We start from the raw sequence: 26,447 nt of genomic DNA, 5'->3' as shown, positions 1-26,447 counted from the left end.
TCACGTTACTTAAAGCATACAATGAGCACTTGTAGTGACTTATAACCAGCTTGTAAAGTATAAAATGTAGGCAAGGCCTTAGGTTTATGTTTATGTCATTTTTAAAGGTGCAACTAGCCACCTGTCAAATTCATTCTCCAAGCAAATAGGGGGCAGCATTTCACCAGAGTGAAACTGCTGCTAACTGTAGCCGCCTTCAGCTCGTAAGCAGCCAGTGGTCATAGTAGCAGACTCTAATTAGCAGACTTAGAGCTCCGAGCAGGGGGGAAGAGTGCTGGTGTTGTTTATGTCTTCGACTTAACGTCAAAACTGTTATTTCTTCACATTCTGTTGATAATTTGAGTTCATTTTTGAATGTTTTAAACTGAAAATCTTACATATTGCACCTTTAAGGGTCACAGGTTACAATATATATTACACGCTGCAGAAGTCCAATTAGAGCAAAGTTATCATATAATGCTACTCACAGTGTTTACAACCTAATTTTTTTTTTTAAAGACACACACTGTCACACTGAAGTGAACCAGCAGCACTGATACAATAAAAAGTAACGTGTTGCCCACTTTCCAACGCAAAACTGTGATGTTTGGATTTGACAGGCAGTTGTTTCGTTTATTTCACTACAACCTGTACATTTTTTTATGCAGACAATTACCAGGATATGTGCAATGAAATCTACAAAGTGATTGTGTAGGCCCACAAAGTGTCTAAGTTTTAATGAGGAGGTTACAGACAGGCAGTAATTATACTTAACTTCTTCAGAAGCACCAAATGGTCCTTTCACACTGGAGCAAAGCCCTAGTTGAACATGCTCCATCTGTTTAATCAGATTCCTTTAACGAAGGCAACGTCTGCAGCCATGCACACCTACAGTAGAGCTGGTGAAGAGCATCATGGGATGTGTCCTGGCTACAGGGTCACCGATGAACCCGAGAGACATATCAGAGGTAAATCTACAAACTGACACATTCAATTTTTTTTTTTGTTTGTTCTCAGTCACAGGTATTTTAAACAAAGAAAGAGGACGTTACATTAAGTGGGTCATCCATTTCTTGACATAATGACATGGTCATGTGGAGCGTGGGGTTGTGTGAGGGAATCCCTGATGACGCAACTGTTTCTAATCTTTAGAGGCTTCTGAGACATCTTTGTACACACACACACACACACACTCCCTCACAAAGTGTGACGATGACACAGCATACTTAAGAGCTTAACTGTTGCCTGCCTTACAATGCAAAACTGTGATGTTTAGACTTGATAGGCAGTCGTTTTGTTTATTTCACTACACACCTGTGTCTTTTTCTTCACTTTTTATGCAGATGGTTCCCAGGTTATGTGCAATGAAACCTACAAAGTGATTGTGTAGGCCCATAATGTGTCTAAGTTTTAATGATGAGGTAACAGATAGGCAGTAATTATACTTAACTTAAACTTTCTTCAGGTTGCCTAAAGCATCAAAACGGTCGTTTCACACTGCAGCAAAGCGCGAGACTGAACATGCTCCATCTGTTTAATCAGATTCCTTTAATGAATCAACCTGCTGTGGCCCCAGATCGTCTAAATAAAGGTCAGGGGATTACCTTGACGCAATCGTTTCCACTTGCTCCTCCAGGGCCATCCCTCTGCCCTCCCGCATGCAGCGTCAGTCTGCCACATCACCCCACATGGCAACTGTTTCTCCTAGATAACTCGGATACATTCAAACTGAGTTTGGTCGACCTTTTCTCGCTTTACCTGAGCGAGGGGATGCCCTGCCTGGGGTCCATGGAGGCTTGCAGCTCGACTCCCGGGACACCTCGCGCCGCTGGGGCAGAGGAGTCCCTGCGCCAGGAAACTGTGACGGCCCCGCCGATAGTGAGAGGCATGGGCTGGTTCTTCTCCCCGCAGTGGAGCCCCCGCTCCAAGACGCGCCGCAGGAGGTTCGGAGACGGGATGAAAAGCGAGCAGGTGGAGGCATGGCTGGATGACCACTCCGACTTCACGAGGGCCTACTTTTTACGCAGAGCTTCCGCGTAAGATCTATTTTGCACTATATCTGATGACAACTGATTGCTGAACTTATAAATAAGATGAATTTAAAAGTCCGACATGATTGAACGACTTAATGGATGTTCTGTATGTTTATTTTAATGAGTGTAAACCAAGAAAATGTGGCTTCAGAAGCTTGTTCTTGTTTAATCTGTCTCGTCTGTGACTTTCAGGGTCAGTTGTCCACAGACAGAGACGTCTCCACAGCTTCCCAGAAGCAGCTCTGACCACTCTGACCTGCTCATGATGAAGGTTCATCATCATCATCATCATCATCGCAGAGGCTCCGCTCCCATGACCTCACACTTGAACACTTCCTCCTTAATGGACAGACTCAAGCCCCTCACCAACCCAGAGCGGACGGATCGCTCCAGTCCAGATGTGTTGGGCACTCAGTCCCCTTGCTCTCTCCGCTCCTCACGCTGCTGTTTCCCCCCCTGCCATCAGCTGTCTCCCGTCTGCCCTGGCTCCCCTGAAATACCTCCCTCCCCTCATCCTCTGCGCCCCTCCAGTGCAAAGGCAGCCTGTGGCCAGGGTGAGTGCTGTCCATGGATGATGGAGCTCCTGAGAGGAGGTCTCAGTTGGATGGGCTCTGTTGCAGAGCTCTGCCAGGGGGCTGTCCTGCATGCTGGGGAGCTGCTGGCTGCTGAGGGCAGCTGTCTCTCTCTGGTGAAGAAAGACTGCAGTGGAAGGAACACCTTGGAGGAGGTGATTGGCACGACAGCCGTGGGGTGCTTGAGCGAAGGCAACCTCTGCAGCCATGCACACCTAGAGCTGGTGAAGAGCATCATGGGATGTGTCCTGGCTACAGGGTCACCAATGAACCTGAGAGACATATCAGAGGTAAATCTACAAACTGACACTCTGTTTTTTTTTGTTTGTTCTCAGTCACAGGTATTTTAAACAAAGAAGGAGGACTGTACACTTAGCGGGTCCTCCATTTCTTGACATAATGACATGGTCATGTGGAGTGTGGGGTTGTGTGAGGGAATCCCTGATGACGCATCTGCTTCTAATCTTTAGAGGCTTCTGAGACATCGTTGTACACACCCACACATACACACACCCTACAAAGTAGGATGATGACACAGCATACTTAAGAACATATAGGAGATTCCCAAACCGCACATCCTCATCCTTAACGCCAATGTGATTAGCGACCAGTGCCAACACCTGGCGTGGTTGCACAGCAGGTAATCCCCAGTTAGCGTGAGCCTGGACGGGTAGTTCCTCATAAGAAAGCCGGATATGTCCGACCAGATAGTTTAAGCAGACAGGAGTTAAATTTGGGCAGGTGTTGCAGTGCCAAATTACATAAAGTTCTTAATACACACAAGGGTGCACTACAGGTGATCTACACACACACACACAAATTTGTCGCAATTCAGTAAAAACAAGCTAGTGATGTGCTTGTCTGCAGTGGTAACTTAAAGGTTTTCCTCCACAGGATCCCAGGTTCAATGTAGATGATGATCAGTCATCAAAGATCAGGACAGTTCTGAGCATTCCCATCAAGAACCACCGGGAGGAGGTGACATTCATAACTCTCATTTATTTCAAGAATTATTATTATTAATGCATTTTTTTCCTGTTATAAACTCACTCCAATGAAACTTTCAGTGGGATTATTGTTGATAGAATAAAATATGTCTGTTTTTTGTGGACAGGTGGTGGGTATAGTGGTAATGATCAACAAGAGAAATGGCTGCGATGGATCAGTTTCTGTTTTTACCAACATGGATGAAAAGGTGAGGGCTTAATAAAATATTAGGGCTTTTTGTCTCTCTATATTATTTAATTTGATGTATTCATATCTCCAGTGCTACGGTGTAATTAAGTACATTTACTCAATTAATGTACTACAAATTCAAGGTATTTGTACTTTTCATGATATGCAACATTAGACTTCCACTTTTAGTAAGTAACTTACTAACTAGTAAGTCACTTTTCAGATTACAATTTCACTTCTTATCAAGTGAAAACTACATATCTCCAAATTTAGTTATTTTGATTTTTTTTTATAAACTCAATGGTGAAATGTTCCTTTAGGGGTTGAGAAACTTCATAAACTAAACAAACTATATCACAAAAAACTTGGATTAGCTGTAAACACATTGACACAAAGGTGAGAGCAGGGCTGTTTTTCTCAGCTCATGAAATGTTGCCTTTTATAGATACATGGTTCTCACAGGAGAGCAATGCTACAAACATATGATGGTCTTATAGAATATGTTGAATTGCTATTAATCCAAAAGCATCATATATGATAGTAAAACACTGACTTGGAACATTTACTTTTGATACTTTAATTGCGCTTAGTTGATAATATTTACATTTAGTTTTACTTACGTAAGGTTTCGAAAGCAGGAGCAGATTTTCATAGTCATCTGCTTGCAATAAACTTCAGTTAAGTTTGAGTTGAATTTAATTGACCAGGTGCTGTCCAATCATATGGATGTGCTGGGGATGGTCCTGGATAATGTTCAGCTGTATGAGAGCTCAAGACAAGAGGCCAAACGCAGTCAGGTAACAACAGCAGAGAACAATATGAAGTCTTTTTATTTCTACGTATGTATGTTATCTAATCAATCTGTGTGTGTGTGTGTGTGTGTGTGTGTGTGTGTGTGTGTGTGTGTGTGTGTCAGGCCTTGATAGAGATGGCACAGGTATTGTCAATGGAGCACCATTCTTTTGAGGTTCTGCTGAGTAAGATGGCTGCCACCATCATGCCATTCACACATGCTCAGTACTGCACCATCTTCATCCCTGGTGACCAAACATTAGTTGTGGGTGGCGAGGTGCATTATCCTGTTTGATTACTTTGTTTAGTAATGTCCATCCTATTGTATCCTAATGTGGGGTATTTTCTAAGACTCATGTGTTATTTTTTTCAGGTTTCATTCTCCAGAGTGATCCACCTGGAGTGTGAAGAGCTCGGGTCAACGTGCCAGATTTATAGAAGGTTCTGCCTGCATGTTGCTTTATTGATAAAGACAAATCAGTATTATTACCTGGTTGATAGCTAGCATGTTATGAGTCTTGCTTATATACATTAACCAAATTATGTCTCCCTTATCTCACATTAGTGTAACTGGCTTCCGCGTCTCTTTTCAGGGAGCGTGACATCAGCGATATTGACCCGTCATATGCCCTTCGAACCCTGGTTGCGATGGAAACTCTTAATATGTCGGAGAGCTCTGGGGAATCGATGAGTTTGATCTGCTGCCCTGTCAGAAATGAGCAATCTGAAGATGTTATTGGTGAGTCTGTTATAAATGGCAACAGTCATGATACATTATTCATCCGTCTGAATACTCATGGTGTCGGATCACAAACTCTGGGCTTCGCTCTGCAGTCATTCATGCCTGGAACACTAAACATACAAAATGCTGTTGGGTTTTGACGACACCTAGCTGGAAAGGGAGGTTAAATGTTTGCTGGCAGTGTGATGGAAAACATTAGTTAAAGCCTGGGTCTTCAACGGGGTGTCCTTGACCCCAAGGGGCCAAATTATTGTTTGATATATTTTGACAGTTTCATCTTCTTTTATGTTTTAAAATGCCAACTACCATGACCAAAAGGACCCTAATTGTAGATCCAGTTTAGTATGCAACAGACTGATTTAGGGTTTGCGCCTTCCCCCCTGTTAAAAATTAACAAATCACAGACTGCTACTAGATCATGTCCTGAAAATGCAGAGGATATATATAGATGCAGTTATCCTCAATGTTCCTACACAAACTAGGCCTGGACCTCCAGCCAAAGTCCAAACTGCTCCCCTCTGGTTAGACATGCAGTATCTACATTAAGTTGACACACAGACTTATTATGTTTTACGCGTTACTGCACAACAATCCGTTTCTTTACTGTCACACAGCGGTGTGCCAGCTGATGAACAAAAGGAGCAGAGACTCAGATGACATGGAAGCCTTTAACAGATATGATGAGCGCCTCCTAGAGGACCTGGCAGTGTACTGCGGCCTGGCTCTGCAGTATGCACAGGCTGTGCAGATCACTGAGGAGCGGAGGGCCAGTATAGAGGTCACACAGGAGGTGGGTAACCCCTTTATACTTCTCACATCTCAAGCTAACAGTCAAATGAAGCTATCCAGATGTTCAGATGTTACAAGTATGTGTGTTCACGCTTCTTCTCACAGGTTCTTGCATACCACATCACCGCAGCAGAGCAGGAGGTCCAAGCACTGCAGGTGATTCTTAACTTTCTCTGGTACAAATGATCACTGTCTCTTAGTTCAGTCTCCTTGCTACAGCTCCTGTTATGTTAATAATAAGCCATCTTTTCAAGAAAGAGGGCAAATTGATTTATCTTCTTCCCTTTTCTTTAATCTTCCTTCACCATGCTCCACATCCTCCCTTTTCAGTTCCTCTAAGCCACCCCTTTAACCACCCATCCTCCTTCACTCTCCCTATTGTTTTGTCATCCTGTCTGTTGTACAACATCCTATAATCACCGCTCAGTTTATTTCTGCAGTTCAGATTAAATGGCTTCAATAAAAGTACAGCTTATGTTCTACTAAGTTAAAGCTCTTGATTAGCTGCTATCACTGTTCTTACAGTGGCAAAGGCGATGTAACCTCCTCACCCACGTTAAACCTAGATGATTCCCCTGCCCGTAAGCTTTGTAGGCGAGAGACAGAAAAAGACATCATGTGTTTGTGGGTGGATGAATGCTCTGTGCCCGTACACAGTTTATTTCAATGCTTGTTATTTATTGTCTTCTGCTTCTAGGAGGCCACTATTCCCTCTGCTGAGTCACTTTATATTCTAGACTTCAATTTCTCTGATTGTGGTCTGGCAGAAGACCTGACCAGTCAGGCTACCATTCGGATGTTCCTGGACCTGAAATTGGTGCAGGATTTTAACATTGATTATAAGGTAACTGAGCTGGTAATAATTAATCGCCATGACAACAATTGTCTTTTTGATAGGGAAAAGTAGCATTGTCGTTTGACCCTGATACCACCTGGAGTAAACAATAAACATGCAGTCTTTATATTTGTCTGGTTGTGTATTCCACTTTAAATATCATCACTGAGATTAATGAGCCTCTATGAAAATCTTTTTTGGGGGGATTGAGTTGTTATTGTTGTTTTGTGTGGAGTTATTACATCTGATGATGATGATTCAACTACAGGGGTTTCACTGGAGGCCACCTGGTGCATCTGATATCACCGTGTTGGTGTTGTTCCTTGGAAATCCTAATTAATGTTTTCCAGGAAGATCACTGTGACTGACCAATCATGCTATTGTGATGTCAGTATGTTCGCTACTTCTGTTGATGTTGTTCCTGCGACATTATAATTAATGTTGCTTCAGGACCAATATTTCAACTTCCAAAACAGAAACGAAAACCATCATTGTAGTAAGCTGTTGTGGCTTTATGGATTGAGCACAAGACTACACACACACACACACACACACACACACACATTATACATAATATAACACAACATTAAATAGGTGTTTAAAAGGATAGCTTCCTCCATGTGTGTAGTTTGCGGTCTTTTTCGTAAAGACACAAGCATCTCCCAATGTCTTAAATCCAAACCAAAATTAAACTGGGTTAAATTAAGCAGACAGGGCATGAAATCAAGCTCTCAGGTTAGTGTGAGCCTCTCTTGGGATTTTGAGGTGTCTTGTTAATTCAGAAAAATAGGGCAATTTTTTTTTTCTCAAGTGGATGCAATAAGCTTCTCCTGTGTATGTCTCTTTCTTTCAGAGTCTCTGCCAGTGGGTCCTGACAGTGAGACGTGGCTACAGGAACAGCGTGCCTTATCACAACTGGAGCCATGCACTGAGCACTGCTCAAAGCATGTTTGCTATGCTCATGGCCACTGACCAACTCCAGGTCAGTACATGTGTGTCTTTGCTCATTTGCTCAAAATGCAAATATACAAAGATGATACTGTAACTTTTTTTAACTGCGGCAAACTAGCATGTTTCAGGACGTGCCCTGTAAATATTGTGCCCTGCTCCTCTGCATCCTAAACCTTTGCATGCTGACTTTTATGAAACGACACAGGCATGAAGAGCTTAATCAGGGTTTAGACATGCCTGACCTGCCAATTCTTCCATAACATGGTTGGAGCGGAGCAGTCCTATAGTGGCCACTTAGCATAAGTAGTGCTTTTAAAAGCGGTCGGAAGTTAGGTACTGTCTATGTGGAACGTGGTATGTTGACATGTGCATCACATCTAATGAGTATCGTCTCATCTGACTGTCATAAGTTTAGCTAAAGTTTAAGTCTGAAGTCATTCGAGGACTGCAGAGTACTCTTAATTATTTGAAGTAGGATTAATCCCAGACCTCCACAAAACCTCTTAACGGCTTTCCATGGGGATCACATAGCAGACTAGTTCTCTACTTAGGTGACCTTTGCCGCTCACTTGTGTCAGTCTCTACGTCTGCCTATGTACATGATTAATTGTGACTGTGTATAATAGTGCTGTGACACTTTACACATTATCCTGGCTGATGTGTCAGCGTTTTGCACGTTTTTGGATTTTGAATGACAATAAGTTGACAGTGAACTTTGGTGTCTCTGTCATTTGTATGATTTAAAGGTATTCATGGTAATTAGTTTTAATTGTTAAAAGTTGGAGGCTCATATTTATGTGTTTGGGTTTGGCCTGATCTTTTGATGTTTTGTGTCACTCATGGGTCAAGATCTGATAAGACCTCATCCTGCGGAACAGAAATCAGCCTCTTTTTTCTTAGCTTTTTCAGTCAGGTGTTTTATACTTTTTATGTTCATTCTTAAAATATGTTTTACTTAATATCTCTAACAGGTAGCGAAAATCTTTGAAATATTTATTGTCCTTCACTCAAAGCCTCGAGGTCACACAAAAAACGCTGAATGTGCGAGCGTGCCTTCTTTCCTTGTCTGATCGACTGCAAATATGTACAAAATTATACAGGCTTTCACGTAAAGAAGAAAGGAAAAAACATTTCAGCATTATTTCTATCTCATTTTTTCTCTGTTTTCTCCTGTTTGTATTTCAGACAATTTTCTCCCGTCTGGAGATCTTAGCGTTGATGATCGCCACTTTGAGTCATGACATTGACCACAGAGGAGTCAGTAACTCTTACATAGAAAGGTAAGCCCTCCACTCTTTTTCATAAGAAGTCATCTAATCCATGGCTACGCATTCTTTTTTTTATCAGATTTACGGTATGATTATCCAGTATTATACTGGTTATCTTGTCAATTATCAGTTATCAGTCAGTGCCTTCTCTTCAGCCAAAATACTCTCTCTCTCTCTCTCTCCCCCTCAGGAGTCAGCAGCCTTTAGCTCAGCTGTATGGACACTCGTCCCTTGAAAACCACCACTACAACTTGTGTCTCTTCATCCTAAACAACAATGTAAGTACAGCAACAGTACACTCTTTTCTTTTATCTCAACTTATATACACCTGTGTATGCACACTATCAACTGTATGTCCACATGTTGCCCCTGCTACCTATTTCATCTGCTTCAACCAGTCCAAAACAATCTAGTGTTATTCTCCAGTCATCACACTTTGACTTTGTATCCGTCTTTCTCTGTCTCTTTCATTTTTAAATTAAACATTTTACTTCCGTTTCTTCAAAAAATGACAGAAGCTGTAATGTTAGACAGATATTCAGCACCAGATTTCAGTTTAAGTGGTCTTCCTTTATTCTTTTTTATATGTAAGTCCAATTATAGACACGATCTTTGTTCTTTCTTGGGTAGGATTTAAGGATATTTAGGATCTATTGGCAGAAATGGAATTTCTATTTGTTTTAATTTGTGTATAATTGCCTGAAAGTAAGCATTGTTGTGTTATCATCACCTTAGAACAAGCCCTTTATATGTGACTTATTCCTACACAGTGAAACTTTTAACAGGCAGCTTTTGTCTATGCCATGCTGTATATCTGGTGGTCACTGAGTCAAAGCCTTTACTTTACTCTGTTATTCTCTCAGGGCAGTCAGATTCTCAGCGGCCTCTCTACAGAGGACCACAAATCTGTACTACACATGATCAAAAGGGCAATCCTCGCCACTGACCTGACCGTCTACATGGAGTATGTAAAGACATCAAATGTCAATGTAGCTGCAGGTCAAGCATTGTGTACGTCCTGTTTCCCCCCGATACCCTTGTTTATCTGTGCTTGTCTTTTTAGGAGACGAAGTGAGTTCTTTTCTCTCTGTAAGAAAAACAGAATGAGCTGGAAGAGTGAGAAGCAAAGAGATTTACTGAGGTGAGAATCCAATGAATGAGACTCAGGCGCATATAACAATATCTATGATGGAGCTTTTTCTTTAAGAGATTTATTCACCCCACAGGTCGATGTTGATGACAGCCAGCGACCTCTCTGCGATCACAAAGCCTTGGCCTGAACAACAAAGGGTAGGTCTCACACAAACAGTTTTCATGTGGACATTTAATCAGTTATTTTGAGTTCATTGTAACCTTAACCTCATTCCTCCTGCAAACAGATTGCCAACCTGGTTGCCACGGAGTTCTTCGCACAGGGGGACAAAGAGAGAGAAGAGTTCAAAATCAAACCCATTGTAAGTCCCACGAGTGGGATTTTGACTTGTTATACATCATTTTGGTCCTCAAACTTTTGTGCAGTGAACATCAGATAAGGAGGCCTGCCTTGGCTCGAGGGTCCTCATGAAGCCTAATTAATTTAAAACATCATTTTTAAGAAAAATTTCATTCAATTTCAACATTCAATTTTCATCATAACTATCAAATAAAATAAGATTTTTTCACACTCTTCTGGAAGTTCAATAAGAATGAAATTGTATCAAAGAGTCCTTCAGGCATGTTTTAATCACAATCTAATTGTCACTGTTGAACTTATACAACTAAAGGGCGCTTTAAACTAGCATTACACCAATCTAGCAGATGTCAAACCTTATAGGGTAACTCCCTCTGATAACACTATAGAGGGAATAGAGAAATGCTTGCAGCTTGCTTTATGCGGTGAATCATTTTTGAATGCAATATTTTATACCAAGCATTCTTCATACAGACTGCACAAAGTGTTCTTATGGGCTGTTACTTCCTCCCAGGCTGTACATTGAGAACCAAAAAATAATACTGTGTTTGATCACATACAGCTGATCTGGCGTCCTTTTCTAACAGCATTTACATTCTCTTACACCAGGACATAATGGACAGAGAAAACAGCACTCGACTACCATACATGCAAGTGGAATACATCGATGACATCTGTTACCCCCTTTACAAGGTGTGTTATTTCTGCAGGTGTGGATGTATGCATGCAGATGGTACATGTATGTATATGTGTGCATGTTAGTAAGGAAAGAAAACACAACATTGTTCTTACTGCTGTCCTGTTTTCTTATCATCTACTCTAAATTCACTCCACTCATCACTCTGTCTCCCTCAGGCTGTGTCAAGACTGTTTGGCACCTGCTCCCCACTGCTGAATGGCTGTAAGAAGAACAGAGACAACTGGCTGCATCTTGCTAAGGAAGTAGTAAAGGAAGGAAACAGCGAAAAGAGTAGTATTGTAACGCTGGCTGCACATAAAAAGAAACAAGAAGAGATACAGACAGAGGAATAGCGACAGGACGTAAGACGAGGACACAGCTTTGGAATCAAAAAGGAGGTTTAGCCACCTGGCCTGTTGTTCTCCATCTACACTTGAACGGATCTTGACTTGAATATTTGCCACATCTTAAGTGTCACATCAGAACCCTGACAACAAAATATGTTAATGGGAAATACATCAATCCTGACTAATAAAGGCTGTGCTGCAGTTTTCTTCCAGCATATCCTGAAGCAGGTCCAATGGGAAACCTGTCAACAGTCAAATTTTAAAGGACTGAAGTGGCACAAGCTGAGAAAATTATAATTACCATACTGTATCTGCATTTTCTCTGTACTCTTTGTGCTGACTTTTATGACTGCATATCCAGATTTTATGTTACATGTAACTGAGTTTCCATGTTGCTATGTACTTTGACGTTGTCATAGCTGAGATATATATTCAGATGTGGGCTACTAATGTATGTCTTTTTTTACAATAATTATTTCAAAATTATTGACATCTTCTGTTTTGAATAACATGCAGTCAGAGACCAAACAGCTATGAAGCGAGGTCACAGGTTAGCAGTGTTAGAGGTTTGGTAGCTACACTGTGCTAATAAATGTTTACAGTCTGGGGTCAGGCCCTTACGCTTTACTACTTCACTGGTCCTCATCAATAAGTTACACAATACCATTGTTTTTATTAGTAACCTCTTGCTGAGTTACTTACATGGATGAAAAAAACATAATTTTAAATTGGTCTCTTGTTGCACATTTATTTTGATTGCCAGTTGGTAATTAATTTATACTGCACTGGCCAAATAGAGCAGACCTCTTCTTATTGGATGTTAGTGCTTGCTACCCTGGTCAAATTACATGGAGGCTTTTGTAAAGAAAAACAATGTTGTCTTACAGAAATTATCCATAGAATAGAAAAAAGCACTAAAACCCATTTGGAAGATGCGTGTCATATTTTTCCAGTCTAGTAACATTTTTCGGTATTGATGTGGAATCACTGGGACACATTACATGGAAGATATTAGCAAAATTGCTATTAATTTCTTGTGAAAAACACATTAGCAATCAAAATAAAAAATAAACAAAGCCCTATTTTACCAACCCTGGTCATTCAGGGTGTATTTCACCCTGTGAGACCAGTGCTGTTTAACACATTTATTGATTTTCATTGCCACTGAAATTTTGTTGTTGTTGTTTGTGCTGATATTGAGATATTTTATTTAACAAACCGTAATGATTTTTAAATTGTGATGAATGAATCTGGTCTTTATATCAGAAAAGCTGAGAATATTATCTGACATAAACTCTCGCACTGATCCCCATGGCTATTTCCTTTTGATAATTAGGCCTACTTTATAGTCACAAGCGTGGCCTTTAAAATTAGGCTCTGAAAATAATTTCACATCAATTAAACATGCTGGGTTTTTTAAGTTCAGGATCCTGCAGTTATCAGCCACGGCCTCTGGGGGGCAGTGGTGCACTTTACCGTTGCAGCCGATTTTGTTCCGCAGAAGAAGACGCCGGCGGAGAGACAAGAGGAAGAAAATGACAGGGCGCGCAAAAAGAAAACCCAAATCCAGTCAGGTAATTTTACCCTGTTTTCACTACCTCGGTTGGGCTGCAGGTCGGTCGTCTTCTGCCGTGTTGTACCAGGCAAGCAGCTGTGCTGTGTGTGGGTATAATGGCGACAAAGCAACTTGGGTGAAACGCTACGGGCAGAAGTGTTTGGCACGCTGTCTGAGCAGCGGTGGTCAGACGACAACATGGCAGCAGCACTGATGACTGGTACCGCAAAGCCTCTTGTTCACTGACGTGCACAGCTGTCGTGTGGTTCACAGCCGTCTTTAACACGTTATGTCGATGTTGTTTGCAATACACGAGTCAGCAGCGTTTAGACGTGGACATAACTAATGCATTAAGCTAACTTACCGTTTGTAAGCTAGGTCTGTGGATGGTAAACGGTTGTGTGTCTTGATTTGATTCGTGGTTTGATCCCACAAAGGCCATAAATCATTGTCCTAAGGGCAACAGCAGAGTGCATTTTGTCTTATTTTACTTCTCACTTGTGTCACAAAGATGTGTCCTCCATCCCTTTACTTTTTCTGCCTGGTCAAAACAGAGAGCACTGAGCTATTACACAGCCTTGCAGGCAATACTACCTTCATGAGGGCTATAATGATCTTTTTAAGACAACAAAAACACAATCACCTTGACAGTGAGACTCACTATGTATCATGTAAGATGTGTAACCCTAATAGTGAAGAGCAGGAGAAATTGCAGCTAAGGTAAAAATAATAGTAAGACAAATATATTTATTTATGTTGTTACACTAGAAATGTGGAAAGATTTTATACACGTGTGTAAACTGTACTCGCATGTTACTGCACATAAACACACAAATGCTGTCAAACTGAATACATAAGGTTTAACCAGTGGGACTGCTGGTTAACCGTTGAGTTAAGGTGATAATCTCTAGGGGTTTTATTGGGACAGATGAATTTCTTTGGCAAGATAAGGGATGTTCAAAAAGAGGACCGTCTTCAATCATAAACCTGCCATCATGTTTTCCTACTGGATTTGTTACCAGTAAAGAGACACCAATTAATCACTCAATCAATCAATATTTATTTGTATGGCGGCAAATCAAAACAAAAGTCATCTCATGACACTCTTCAAACTGAGCAGGTCTAAACTGTACTGCTTGATTAATTTATTTAAGACCCAACATTTCCCCCCATGAGTGACAGTGATGAGAAAAAGGTGCCTTTAAACAGACTTTAAACATAATTTTCCTTGTAAATAAGAGTAAAAGTTTATTAACATATTTACTTTGTTACAAGGACGGTTAGGTTGTGCAGTAAAAAAGACTGGGAGTACTGCATCTTTTCCCATTTGGTAAGATACTATTTGAATGAACATACTACACAGGTTATCAATTCCTGTGCTTGGATCCATTTTTAAGATGTTCTACACAATATTTGCAAAACAAAATGCTGATCTTTTATCCAAAGACAAATAAGGGCTGGATCATTCTAGTCTACCTACAGTGTATGTGGTTTGATTTGAAATATATATATATATTTTTAATAGTTTGACTGGTATTACTGAGATTGTAGGAGTAGCACCCAGATATCTGAATCCTCAGTGATCCAAATGAAATGATATCACCTTGTTTAATTCTGTTGGCTAAATTCCTGTTGTCATCATAGTAAAAAGTGTTTATAATTCCTATAATACATTTCTTTAGGAGTCGGCTACAGGCAATGGGGAGTTAAAGAAAGCCCGTACTGATGAATCCGAAGCCGTGCCATTGTCAGAGGTGGATTCAGATCAGCGTGATGAGCTGCTGCAACTCTACAAGCTTCAAATGCCAGAAGATCTGTACCACTTCTGGGACTTCTGCAAGGATCTCTGTCCCGAAAGCCCCTGTGGTATGCTGTGTACATTAACGGTGTATCTTGTTACAGTAATACAGATAGGATAGAGGGTGCATCTGACATTTAATCAATTTCTCTCTCTGTAGACAGAGAAGACAGGATGAACTCAAACTTAGCCAGTGGAAAATCTGGATTGACGGGCAGGATGCACAAATGGTGTTCGAGAGTACCTGTAAAAATACAACATTTAAAGAAACCTGCTGACCAGCCTTTACACACACACTAGATGGTGCCATTTTATTTGCCAGTTTTGCATTGAGAAGCAGTTTCATGGGTGGGAGTTGTTCTTTCCATTGTAAGTTTAACATAATTGCAGGACAACTTCTGACAGCCAATAACCATTTAATTAATTCTCTTAATACATGATTTCCACCACCCAAACAGACAGCGGCAAATTTTGTGTGACAAACATTTGAAATGCACTAACCAGAAAATGATGGAATATTTTCAGTTTAATTATCAGCAAAAAGGTATGTTATATTAGTTTAAAGTTATGCTGTAGTTTATTGCTCAGCAAGATGAACCCTCTGAGGCATTTTCAAATTAAGCAAACATCTGCACAGATATCTTTAAAAAAGAGCAGTTACATCAGATTATAAAGGACAAATGTAAAGGGAAGGTACAGCAAGAATTTGATTCAGTGTTTTTTGTTTCAGTGATGTCTGTTTGTCAGTTGATTTCTTTATTGATATCTTATTTTTATTTGTTTTAATCAATGTAGGTGCACTGAAAGACACGCTGGGTTTGCAGCTGGTTGGTCCTTTTGAAATACTGGCAGGAGCTCACAAAAACTCCAAGAATCCTCAGCCCAACTTCCACCTTCACTGGAGGTATTTCTATGACCCACCAGAGTTTCAGACCATCCTTCTGGGCAGTGAGGACACCAAGCATCACATTGGCTACTTCAGGTACATAACACACTGGAGTTTGTAATGGTGTTGGATCTGTGCTGAGTCAGTTGCTTTTGTTTCAGTATTGTAGCTTCCACTTGAGAGGCCTTGACTTAGCCTACTAACAGCTACTTTACAAGCGACACAATCTAAGCAGTGAGGGGTCGATAATATGGGAACAGTGGTAACTCTATCCACATGAGAAGTTCTGATTTACTGAATTTACTCTTCCAAAATTCACCAGAGATACTCCAGACTCCCTCCCTTCGTTTGTTGGAGAAAATGAAGCAAAGAAAGGCTACACTATTACACAGATGGGAGACAACGTGTTTGCTGCTGTCCTGTGAGTACTTACACCACATACTCACCATACAGAAACCAGTAATCAGGTTCAGGTGAAGGTAGAAAGTTTTAATTTCAGAATGAAAGAAACTGTCTTCTACAAAATATAATCTGTACAAGTCGTTAGAAAAATGGCTGCTATTTTGTTCATCTGGTATTTGTAGTTTTGTTTCAGTTTTTTAGTACATGATCAAATTTACATTATAGACTCCTTTCTCCTTCCATGCATGTCATCTTACCTACTGTTGATCCCATTGTTCCCTCCTTCATCAGCCGGTACCTTTTGAAGAGGAGGAAAGAGAGGGGCGGCAAGAAAGCAGAGGGAGAGTCAGTTGAAAGCTTGGAGACACGGCTGAGAGACAGAGCAGAGACACTGGGCTTGTCTCTAGAGCAGAAGACCAAAGGCATGAAGCAGAGAGACAAGAAGGTAACTTGCACCAACTTCTACCTCACATGTTCATTTGTTCTTAGTACAACAATTGTAAACCACTGCGGTATTTCAATTCAATTCTCTGTAGAGCAATGTTTACCATATAATATACACCTTTCAGTTATACCCAGCATTTGTAGCACGGTCTTTATTGGGTTTAATTATCCTCATTTGTATAGACACAGTGGATAGACTTGAATCATTTTGAAGTGGTTCTTGTCATGTGTTCAAAACCAAATATATGTCCAACCCAAGTGTGCTCCAAGTTGACACTAGTTGGTAATAAGAAACTTTCCATCTCACCATAGGTGGTCACCAAGACGTTCCACGGTGCCGGCATCATTGTACCCGTAGACAAGAATGATGTAGGATACAGAGAACTACCAGAAACAGATGGTGAGCTGGTACAGTAATACACCTTGATGTTTATGAAAGGTGTCTCTGCCAATTTTCTCATTTGTCTCCTTCCCCCTGATTCATCTATTGATGATATGAGCTCATTTGCTCACTCTGATCTAGAACAGATTTAAGCTGTGGTGTAATACACAAGCTTGATTTATTTTTAAGACTGAAAATGTGGAAGAGGTGGTTTTATTTTTTCACAGCATGATAAAAAGAGACCGATAACTACAGTGTGCCTGTTTAAAAGATTATATAATAGTTGTATATTTGTGTTTCACTAGTGATGGATTCTTTATTTCCAACACTTAATGAGTGTATTAAATTCCAGCTAACCTATGAGTGATGACTTGATTTATTTTTGTCCCTCCTCTGGATCCAGCTGGTCTCAAAAAGATCTGCAAGGCAATCGCTGAAGCCCGGAATGATGAAGAGCGGGTCAAAGCCTTTGGACCTCTCCAGGAGATGATCACATTTGTTCAGTTTGCCAACGACGAGTGTGACTACGGCATGGGTTATGAGCTAGGAATAGACCTCTTCTGCTACGGATCTCATGTGAGTCTAATAAAGTGGTGCATGAAAGCCCTTCAACATGCACGCTCAGAGATTTGACTTGATTACACCCACTGACTCTCTGCTTCCTGACCGATCTTTTAAATATAGGCCCACAGTATGAAACCAAATATTCAGACGCGGAGATAATGGCTACTTTCCTCTATGAAAATGCATGTTTTGCTGAATGAATCTCTTCTCAGATTGTTTATAGTATTTTCAGTTCTGCACAGTGCTTCCTCAGTGCCTCATTAGACATTGTTGAAGGTGCTCTTGGGTTTACAGGTACTTATTGCACAGAGTAAATCACAAAGCATTATCTAATTGCTTTGTTGTTGTTTCACAACGTATTAGTCAGAAAAACGCAAAAAAATCTGCTTTAAACAGCTTTAGGCCATACAAAGAGAGTAGTTAAGAAGAAATCATTAATCTTTGGTTTCCTGACTCCCTCCAGTATTTCCACAAGGTTGTCAAGCAGCTCCTGCCCATGGCCTACAGCTTGCTGAAGAGGAATTTGTTTGGGGAAATTCTGGAGGCCCACCTCTCCAGCCGCAACCATGACGACCTGGACCAGCTCTCCGCACAATGAAAAAAGAAAAAAAAAGACACCGAAGTTCACTTCAGTTCTAGCTCTTATAAGCTTTTCTCCACCATTTGTCCCTGTCTTCTGTTGTGTGTCATTGTTAATGTTTCTTGGTGGTTTTGGTGCTGCTGTCATTCATTGGGTACCAGTTCAATGATATCTTGTTTGTAAAAGGTAGACGTTCTAATAAAGTATTTTTTATATATTTACTCGTCTGATATTTGTATCTGAGGCGATCTTGATGGCTCCTTGAAATAATTATTTTACGCCATTGTTACTGTACCTTAGTTCCATTTTTATATATCAAGGCAGGATGTATATTACAATTTGCTTTGGCCACTGCCATTGTAGGCAATCTTAAAACATGGCATATAGACTGTATTGTGTTTTGAGTGTGATACCCTGCAGCAGAAACAGAGGGCAGTGTTGCATACAAAAAAAAAGCATTATCAGGTGTTTGTGGAAGATATACCTCTACCATCATGTCTCATAGTTATGATAAACTTAGCGCTCATTTCCCATCAAATGCAATACACACAACTCTGCACAGTTGGTCACAGATTTTTATTAAACAACTTTAGGAAAATCCACCATGTGTGTTAGACACTGGCCCCTCTGATAGGGCCACAAGATGACATAATAATCCAGTTGCGGAGCTAGCTGATTTTTACGGAAGCCCTAAAGGGCCATGCATTCATACATTTTATTTCCTCCATTTTCCCGTGATAACGAGTTAATTTCATTTGTTTTCTCGAGATCTCGAGCTATTATTTCGAAATAACAATTGCTGTTTTCCCGAGATAACAGGATAATTTTCTCGTAATAGATAATGTATCTCGAGATTACGAGAAAATTATCCCGAGATAATAGCTCGAGATCTCGAGAAAACAAAGGAAATTAACTCGTTATCACGGGAAAACAGAGGAAATAAAATGTATGAATGCATGGCCCTTTAGGGCTTCCATAGCTATTGAACTTTGGTGGCACAAATTTGTATTGTATCAAATAAGCACCTGGCACACAGTAAACTCTCGGTCTTTCGGGCCCCCTTCAGCAGTTTCCCATTTTGCCTTGTTAATCAAGCCTTGTTCAGGTAGTTTTTCACAATCAGTAGAATAATGACTAATAATGCAGATGACAGGCTGTACACTGTTTCTGTTTTCTATGACTTTTGCCAGCGCCATTTGTGACTTCAGCAGTCTGTACTTTACTCAGTAAATCTGTCACACACCATTCTCTGAGTGAACATCAGGGTGTACAATTATGTTTTATCTGTCATCTAGCTGCAGACGAGGTCTTTCACACAGAGATAACACAGATGTCTTATTTCTATTTGGATAATAAGGAAATGGTTTGCTGAGGGTGAAACCAACATCTAAATTAGAGATGTACAATATATTTTTTCAGCCGATACTGCTAACCAATAATTACCTGTAACAATAAAGGACTTAATATTGTTTGGGTCTCTAGTCGACATTACAAGGCTCTACCCAGGTGCAGCTGTCATTGAAAGCAATTTGACTTCATATTATCAGGTCAATTTATGAGCTATAACTTTAGCCGAAACGATACATAGCCAACAATAAAAAGTATCAAGCTGATAAGATATCATGCCGATGTTTACCATGCATCACTAGTTTGAATCCAAGACTTCCATTTCCTCCCAAAACAAGGAGTAATATAACCCTATTTCTACACCAATAACAAAATCATCCAAAAAGCATATTCTCCTAAATCTTTAAGACAGCAACAACAACAACAAAAATATATATATAAATCAAATTTCTCCATGTGGTCCATTGTGTTGACATACTAGGACATTCAGGTGTGGCAGCAGCTCAGGGACAGATTTAAGCACAGATAAATAGAAAAACGAGAATACTTATGAGATAAAAATAAAGAATAGAAATAAAAATAGAAACTATACAAGAGCAAATAAACCATGCAAAGGATAGTGGCTTTCTTTAATTTGCTCCTAGTCACAAAATCTAAAGTAAACACTGCCTAAAGTGTCAAACAACTATGAATTCATATTTACTGAAGTACAGGGTCCAACGCAGGGGAACACACCCACTCAAAATGAGTCTCTTTAACACAGTTTATCTTTAATTTCATGTTTTACTCTCAAGGAACTCAATTAAATTAGCTTACTTGAAACAAATTAAACAAGTTGTCTGTTTAACATGATTTCTTACACCTCCTTCTCCATTTCACCCTCCTCCGCTCAAACCCTGCCTGGTTTTATAAATGTCTCCAAGACATTGTTATTGATTTTGTCCTGTCAACCTCCATTAAATGTGGAGCTCAGTGAAGACACACAGGCCGAGGTGGGGGCGTTAGAATACTAAAAGGGAGATTACATTATGTAAGCCCAACCCAGTAGTGTGCCTGCCTGCCTGCCTGCCTGCCTGCCTGGGCTTCGATGAGCCAATGTTTGTGTAAGCAATCTTTACAGTTCTCAGTGACTCATGGGACATCATGGACCACACTGTAACTTTACCGTCATGAGCTGCTGCTGGTGCAGAAGTGATGGGTGGGGGCTGGAGAAAGCAAAACAGGAGCACACTACTGCTTGATGGTGCGTTCAGGTGCCATTGGTTGGAAATGGTCTAGAAGCAAAATGTTTTGTTACAGACCTGTTTTTCATTAAAAGTAGCAGGTTTAGCATGGTTATTTTTCTCATTGGTAGCAAAATATGACAGTGGCAGTGTAGCAGGCCTGTTTATAATAAAAAATAAAAACATCACTCTGGGCACTTTCATCCAATCAAAACGTAGCCTTTGTCACTTTGGCTATTACTCTTTGGCCCTATGGATCGTATTTCAGCCACTGGACTGCCAACAAATCACTTTTTTTTTTTCATGCTGATCATCCTACTCAAAGCGCTCTTTGAGAGATTTCCGACTGTCCGTGAACGCAGCATTGATCCTGCGGAGTTTCGGGGAAGCGCATCTGAGGCGCGTTCACGTCTCCAAACACATACACACTCACACACACGCAGGCACACAGCAACACACGGGGAGCATCCCTGAACGGAGGGAGCGCTCGTTTTGGTTTGACAACCTGGAGACAGACCCGCTGATTTTTACATTGTGTCACGTTTGCTAACAGACTGTCTCTGACCGCCGCAGAATGGTCCCGGGCCCCGCCGAGCCGTCTGGATTCTGAGGCCCGCACACAGATCCACCTTGCACCGGCAGAAGGACCCTCGCTGACCGCGCCGCCTCCAGCTGCAGCAGTCAGCCCCGAGACAGGATGTCAAGGAGCTCCGAAGAAAGTCACTCTGTCAGGGGCGGCGGCTCCGACAGTGACTTGAAAATGGCCTCTTCGAGCAACACGAGCCCCGAGGGTGGACCTCCACCACCGCTGCACCAGAACCGTATACGGCAGGTGGGTGTCCGTCCGCTGCAGCCCCGCTCATCTCTGCATTGACTGGCCCAGTCAGCCGTGTAACGAGCCGCTGCTGATGCTGAGCGCCTTTAGGGGGGGGGGGGAGCAGTGAAAGGCGTTGCCGTGCTTGATCTCATCGGCGCAGATTGTCTCAGATTGTTGCGGTAAATTGTGTTCAAATTAGCTGCTAATAGAAAACAAGCGTGTGTGCAGAGGAAATAGCATCTGTTCTTATAAGAGACTTAGGGGAGTGTGATAACACCCAAATAGGCCGATTGTGCCAGTTGTTATGGCCGTCAAAATAAACACCAGCAGACTTGCACCTCACTCCAGTCAGGCTACTATTACAGGCTGCAGTGAGGGATGTTTACAACTTCACATGCAACACTGGAGGTGCACTGTTCACATAGTCTTTACTGCTCAGAGGCTGAGCAGCCCTGATCATGACTTATGAAGAGTTGTCTCATTCCCCTTCTACCCAAAACATGACAGATTGCAAGAGCAGCAAGGATTAATCAATTAGTTCTCAACTGTTCAATGAATCACAAACTGTTTTGATCCTTGATTCATCAGTCGGAGTAATTTTTTTAAGAAAAAAAAAGTCAAAAATATCTGATTCCAGCTGCTTAAACGTGAAAATGTTCTTGTTTATCTTTGGGTGGTAGACTAAAAAAAAAGACATTTGAGGATGTCACCTTCAACATTTTCTGACTTTTTATAGATTGAACAACTAATCGGTTAATTGAAAAAGCACTTGACAGATTCATCAACATGATGAATATAATCATCACTTGCAGCCAGTATCATCGCTGCCAGTGCTTTTGGATTTTAAAGGGGCACTTTGTAGTCTTGGAGAAAAGACATTCAGACTCAGATTTTTAATATTTACAATATCAGTGAGGTAATAATACAAACTCAGAAATATTTATTTTGTCCTTAACTGAATAAACAAGCTGTTCTCAGAGGAAAATGAGGTCCCGAGAACATTGTTTGAAGCTAAAAAGGTGGCAGGGTCCGCCACATATAAAAAAAAAAGTACAAGGGTATGAAATTGTGTTGTCCTTTAAGGTCAGTGTGTCTATTCAGTTTATTCAGTCACGAAAACAAAGAGAGTTTGTTGAGGCATAAAAAGTCTTTCTCTTCTGATTAAACTTTCTTCCCCAAAACTACATAGTGCACCTTTAATAGGTGATCTGTGTGAAACATTGGTAGCTTACAAGCCTTCAACTTATGCGATATAAAGTTTGCTTGCTTGCTTCTCTTTCTGCATAATGCACTGCTGGGTAAACAGTGTGTGTCCCCTGCCTGCTCTCTCAGGCCTCTCTCGGGTTGGGCTGGTTTGCCAGTAACTCTTTCTGTCCTTGTGTGAACTGAAATGCTGCCGTTACTCTGCAGCCTCTTCCTCCTCTCCTCCCATCTCCACATCTCCCAAAACATCACATATATTTATTTGCTAAGGTGCATACACAGGCTTAGTAAGAAAAGCTGGTCGAGTCATTTGTGCCTTTATTTTCATAAACGTGAGGCATGAACTAGAAATTGGATGTTAAGTTTTAGCATCTAGATCTGGTCTTGTAATGTGTAATGTGTTTGTGTATTCAGTGAAAGTGAGTCAGGAGATGGTAGATGGCTGTTTCCTGTCTCAGTGCACTCTCTCAGACTAATGTGATTTCAGTAATGGACTGTAGTGCTCCACACACACACACACACACACACACACACACACACACACACACACACACACATTTCAGTCTCATCTCTTAGGGTGGGGCCTTTGAGCTCACATACTTGGACGTAATCAGGAGTTTTTCTATCATCAGCATAGAAAAAATCTAAACTTGCTTTTACGTGTTGATTGAAGGAGCACGTTACGTCGAGGGAATTTGAGCAGTCGTGTCCTTCACATACAAAGAAAGAAGATTAGCAGATTAGTCAGTTGACTTACGGACAAAGAATACTTACACTTAATTCCCCGCCAAAAGTTTATTATTTCTGTTAAGTGTGAAGGCTTTTTTGGAGGAGTAAACTAATGTTTGCACACGTGCAGATCTTACAGTATCTTCTGAGCACTTACCAGTATGTTACATCAGCTGCACTTGCATCTCCCTGTTTTGGATCTGGTCCTAAGCAGCTTTTGAGATGTTACCTGTTAAATGAAAGCTGTTGTTGTTGTTTTTTACTTTTCGTATCCTCCATGGAAATTCCTTTTGGCAGCTGAAATGGGTCGAGTGCTGGTAAATGCTCACTTTACAAAAAGAAATCGTATTTTTGCTGTACTCCTACGCTCTCAAGAGGTTCATTTTTCTACACACATGTACAAAGTTCACAGATGTACCATGCAGAAAAGGCGCATGAGAGGATTAGTTTTGGATTGTTGAAGATACACATTGTTTATAACCGTCTGAGGCACCTTGGTGGTGCAGGGGGGAGAATCATTTACCACTGCAGAGATCTATGTTCTGTCTCTAGCAGCAGTGTCCCTAACTTGGCCCCACTGATCGATCACAAGTGGTGATGAATGGTCATGTCCTTGTGATGGCACCAGTAACTCCCACTGATTGGTCTGTCTGTTGTTTTCCTTTTGTCTTCACCCTCCCCTGGCCAAGAGTGAGACGAGTTAGGACTGCAGGAAGAATTTGACACTGGTGTAAAGCACTCAACAATACCTTTTTGTTTATCCATCTCATTACACCGTTGTGCAGTGTAGTGTGACTATAGAGCTATACGTTAATTATTAGGTGCAACAGAAGAACAAGGACGATGCCAATTAAGCATGATCTGTGTAAGACAAGAGGTCTGTCAGGCAAAATGAGTACAAACTCCTGTTTGGGTGGACTTTAAAGAGACAATTCACCCCAAAATGAAAAAAATATACTGTATTTTTCCTCTTACATGAAGTGCTATTATCCATCCAGATTGTTTTGGTGTGAGTTTCCAAGTTTTGGAGGTATCGGCTTAGAGATGTCTGCCTTCTATCAAATAAAATGGAGCATGAAGGCACTTTTCTTACAAACCACAATGTCTCTTTCCAGAAACCATGACCCAGTGACTCAAGATAATCCACAGACCTTTTTGTGACAGTGTCATCACTATCGCTATCATTGTGCAGAGGGAAGTGTGCACTTACTAATGGATGAGAGGATAGCTAACTTAGCTAACTAAGCTAGCTAACATTACAGCTCAGCTGAGGAGGACGCCCTCCACAACAGAAGCTGACCGACGCTGCCGCCACATTATATCGACTTGTAAAGTTGTCACGCCTAACATTTAAGCAAACATTTGCCTTCAAATCCAGCAGAAGTATAGTAGAGCAACATTAGCATTCATTCTTTTAGCTCCAGTTTGGGTTTCCTCCAGCTCCTGTGAGTCTAGCTTGCAGGATGTTTAACCTTGTTTATGAGCTAGCAGCTACTTTGTGTGTCTGCAGTTTGGTGCTGGGAAGGCAGAGTACAGCGGTTTCATCAGGGCTTTTTTTGTTGAAAACATGCAATGCTGCTTCTGGAATTGGGGTTGTTGAAAGCAGTGAGGCCGAAGCAAATTTGTGTGCAGTTTACCAAACCACAGCAATGAGCTAACAGGCTCGAAAGCTTTAAAGAGCTAAAGAGTTGGGTGAGGACTCTCCGTGGGTTCATTACTATGCCCATTTCCCTTTACTGTACGTGTAGTCATTTCATTCATTGTTAATATGAAAAAACATTGGTTAACAGGTGTTTAAAGTTACATTTTGATCCCTTAGGTGACATAATCATCATTGTTTCACTGTAATGCTGTACTCCAAAATACAGTTATATCTACCTTCTTCTGAGTGTGCGGATAATATTGGTTTTATTAGTTTATGCAACAGAAAATGTCTTTCCAGAAACAACAACATGGTTTCTCAGGAAAGTCTTCCAATGAAAACTGTTCACAGCGCTAACAAGACTTGTTTCCATCAAGCCACATTGTTGTTGAGTTTTAATTGCATTTTCAATGCTTTGAAAGCCACAAACAAATGTCCCTTCAACTCCCTTGCATAGTGTTGGCAACTTGGCACAGACGAGTATCACGATGGAACATTTCACTATCTCTAAATATACCTACATGTATGACTGGATACCACTCGAGGTTAAGTGGAAAACTATGTTTCTGTGATTTGGGTAAACTGACACTCAAACCTGGTGGTGGTTCAGCGGTAGAAAGAAAGAGTGAGAGATGCAAAACATGAATCGGCAGGTAAAGGAAACTTCAAATCTTCAAATGAAATAAAAGCTAATCTTCAGATAGAGCACAATACAGAAATAACAGATCTACGCGCGTGAGACAAAAAGAGAAAATGACAGAGGCACACAACGTGATGTGAGGCTCTTACTCGCAGGTCTAAAAATACTGCCTGTCTCTGGTGTGATTGTCCTGGAGAAAAATAGCTTCTTCTTTGCCAAATGGCTGAGTGTCCATGTCCCTGTGCTCACTGAACCCGTGTCACTGGGCATTTACTCTCTGCTCTGGGCTGGTGTTGAGCGATTGCTTCCCACAGTCATGCTTTCTCCTCTGTCTGAACAATACAGAGACTGCGTCATCTTTTGTCAACCCTCTGCCTGTGCCAGTCCACTTCCCTGTGGTGGATACTTAAGAGCTCAGTTTGCAGAGATCAATTCGGGACTGGGTTTGATGTCCTCTGCAGTCTGATATTGATAACTGAAATCTATGAACCTCCAGGCTGCAGTTATGACTTGCTGGTTCAAGTTTAAAACCTGCAGAGTCTGTATTTTGAATGAATGAGATGACTTGTGTTTAGGACTCGACAACTTGACCTATTTCTTACCCAGCTTTGGGGGAAGGTCC

At 41.1% G+C, this 26,447-nt stretch overlaps 3 protein-coding genes across 3 annotated transcripts in view; all 3 read left to right on the top strand.

The window, feature by feature from the left end:
* Positions 1–859: 859 nt before the first annotated feature.
* Positions 860–12,050, top strand: pde5aa (phosphodiesterase 5A, cGMP-specific, a; the record flags this gene model as incomplete). Its single annotated transcript, XM_084381203.1, has 21 exons — positions 860–947; positions 1,688–2,015; positions 2,205–2,874; positions 3,479–3,562; positions 3,699–3,779; positions 4,468–4,557; positions 4,677–4,829; positions 4,926–4,993; positions 5,146–5,291; positions 5,909–6,084; positions 6,189–6,239; positions 6,781–6,927; positions 7,772–7,900; positions 9,055–9,149; positions 9,328–9,415; positions 10,001–10,101; positions 10,201–10,278; positions 10,364–10,427; positions 10,517–10,591; positions 11,197–11,280; positions 11,443–12,050. The coding sequence occupies 21 exons, from the start codon at positions 860–862 to the stop codon at positions 11,617–11,619; spliced, it is 2,973 nt and encodes a 990-aa protein (XP_084237329.1). The 3' UTR covers positions 11,620–12,050.
* Positions 12,051–13,079: 1,029 nt separating this feature from the next.
* hpf1 (histone PARylation factor 1) lies at positions 13,080–18,441 on the top strand. The gene is made up of 8 exons (XM_084373566.1): positions 13,080–13,187; positions 14,851–15,034; positions 15,762–15,948; positions 16,175–16,273; positions 16,546–16,699; positions 17,011–17,098; positions 17,484–17,656; positions 18,108–18,441. Exons 1-8 carry the CDS (start codon positions 13,149–13,151, stop codon positions 18,240–18,242), a joined length of 1,059 nt encoding a protein of 352 aa, XP_084229692.1. The 5' UTR covers positions 13,080–13,148; the 3' UTR covers positions 18,243–18,441.
* Positions 18,442–21,203: 2,762 nt separating this feature from the next.
* ank2a (ankyrin 2a, neuronal) overlaps positions 21,204–26,447 on the top strand; it is a 95,262-nt gene continuing 90,018 nt past the window's right edge. The window contains exon 1 of the mRNA XM_084340646.1: positions 21,204–21,626. Within this exon, the coding sequence (XP_084196772.1) occupies positions 21,492–21,626 (135 nt within the window). The 5' untranslated portion in view covers positions 21,204–21,491. The remainder of the gene's footprint in view (positions 21,627–26,447) is intronic.

Source organism: Pagrus pagrus (genome assembly GCF_965226575.1).
Source record: "Pagrus pagrus genome assembly, chromosome: 2".
Classification (NCBI taxonomy): domain Eukaryota; kingdom Metazoa; phylum Chordata; class Actinopteri; order Spariformes; family Sparidae; genus Pagrus; species Pagrus pagrus.
This window is presented reverse-complemented; position numbering and strand designations above follow the sequence as displayed.

Coding starts and splice junctions, on each gene's coding strand:
- hpf1 (XM_084373566.1), top strand. CDS start 13,149: ATGACAGGGCGCGCAAAAAGAAAACCCAAATCCAGTCAG. Junction 16,700..17,010: donor TGAAGCAGAGAGACAAGAAG/GTAACTTGCACC, acceptor ATCTCACCATAG/GTGGTCACCAAGACGTTCCA. Junction 17,099..17,483: donor AGAACTACCAGAAACAGATG/GTGAGCTGGTAC, acceptor CTCTGGATCCAG/CTGGTCTCAAAAAGATCTGC.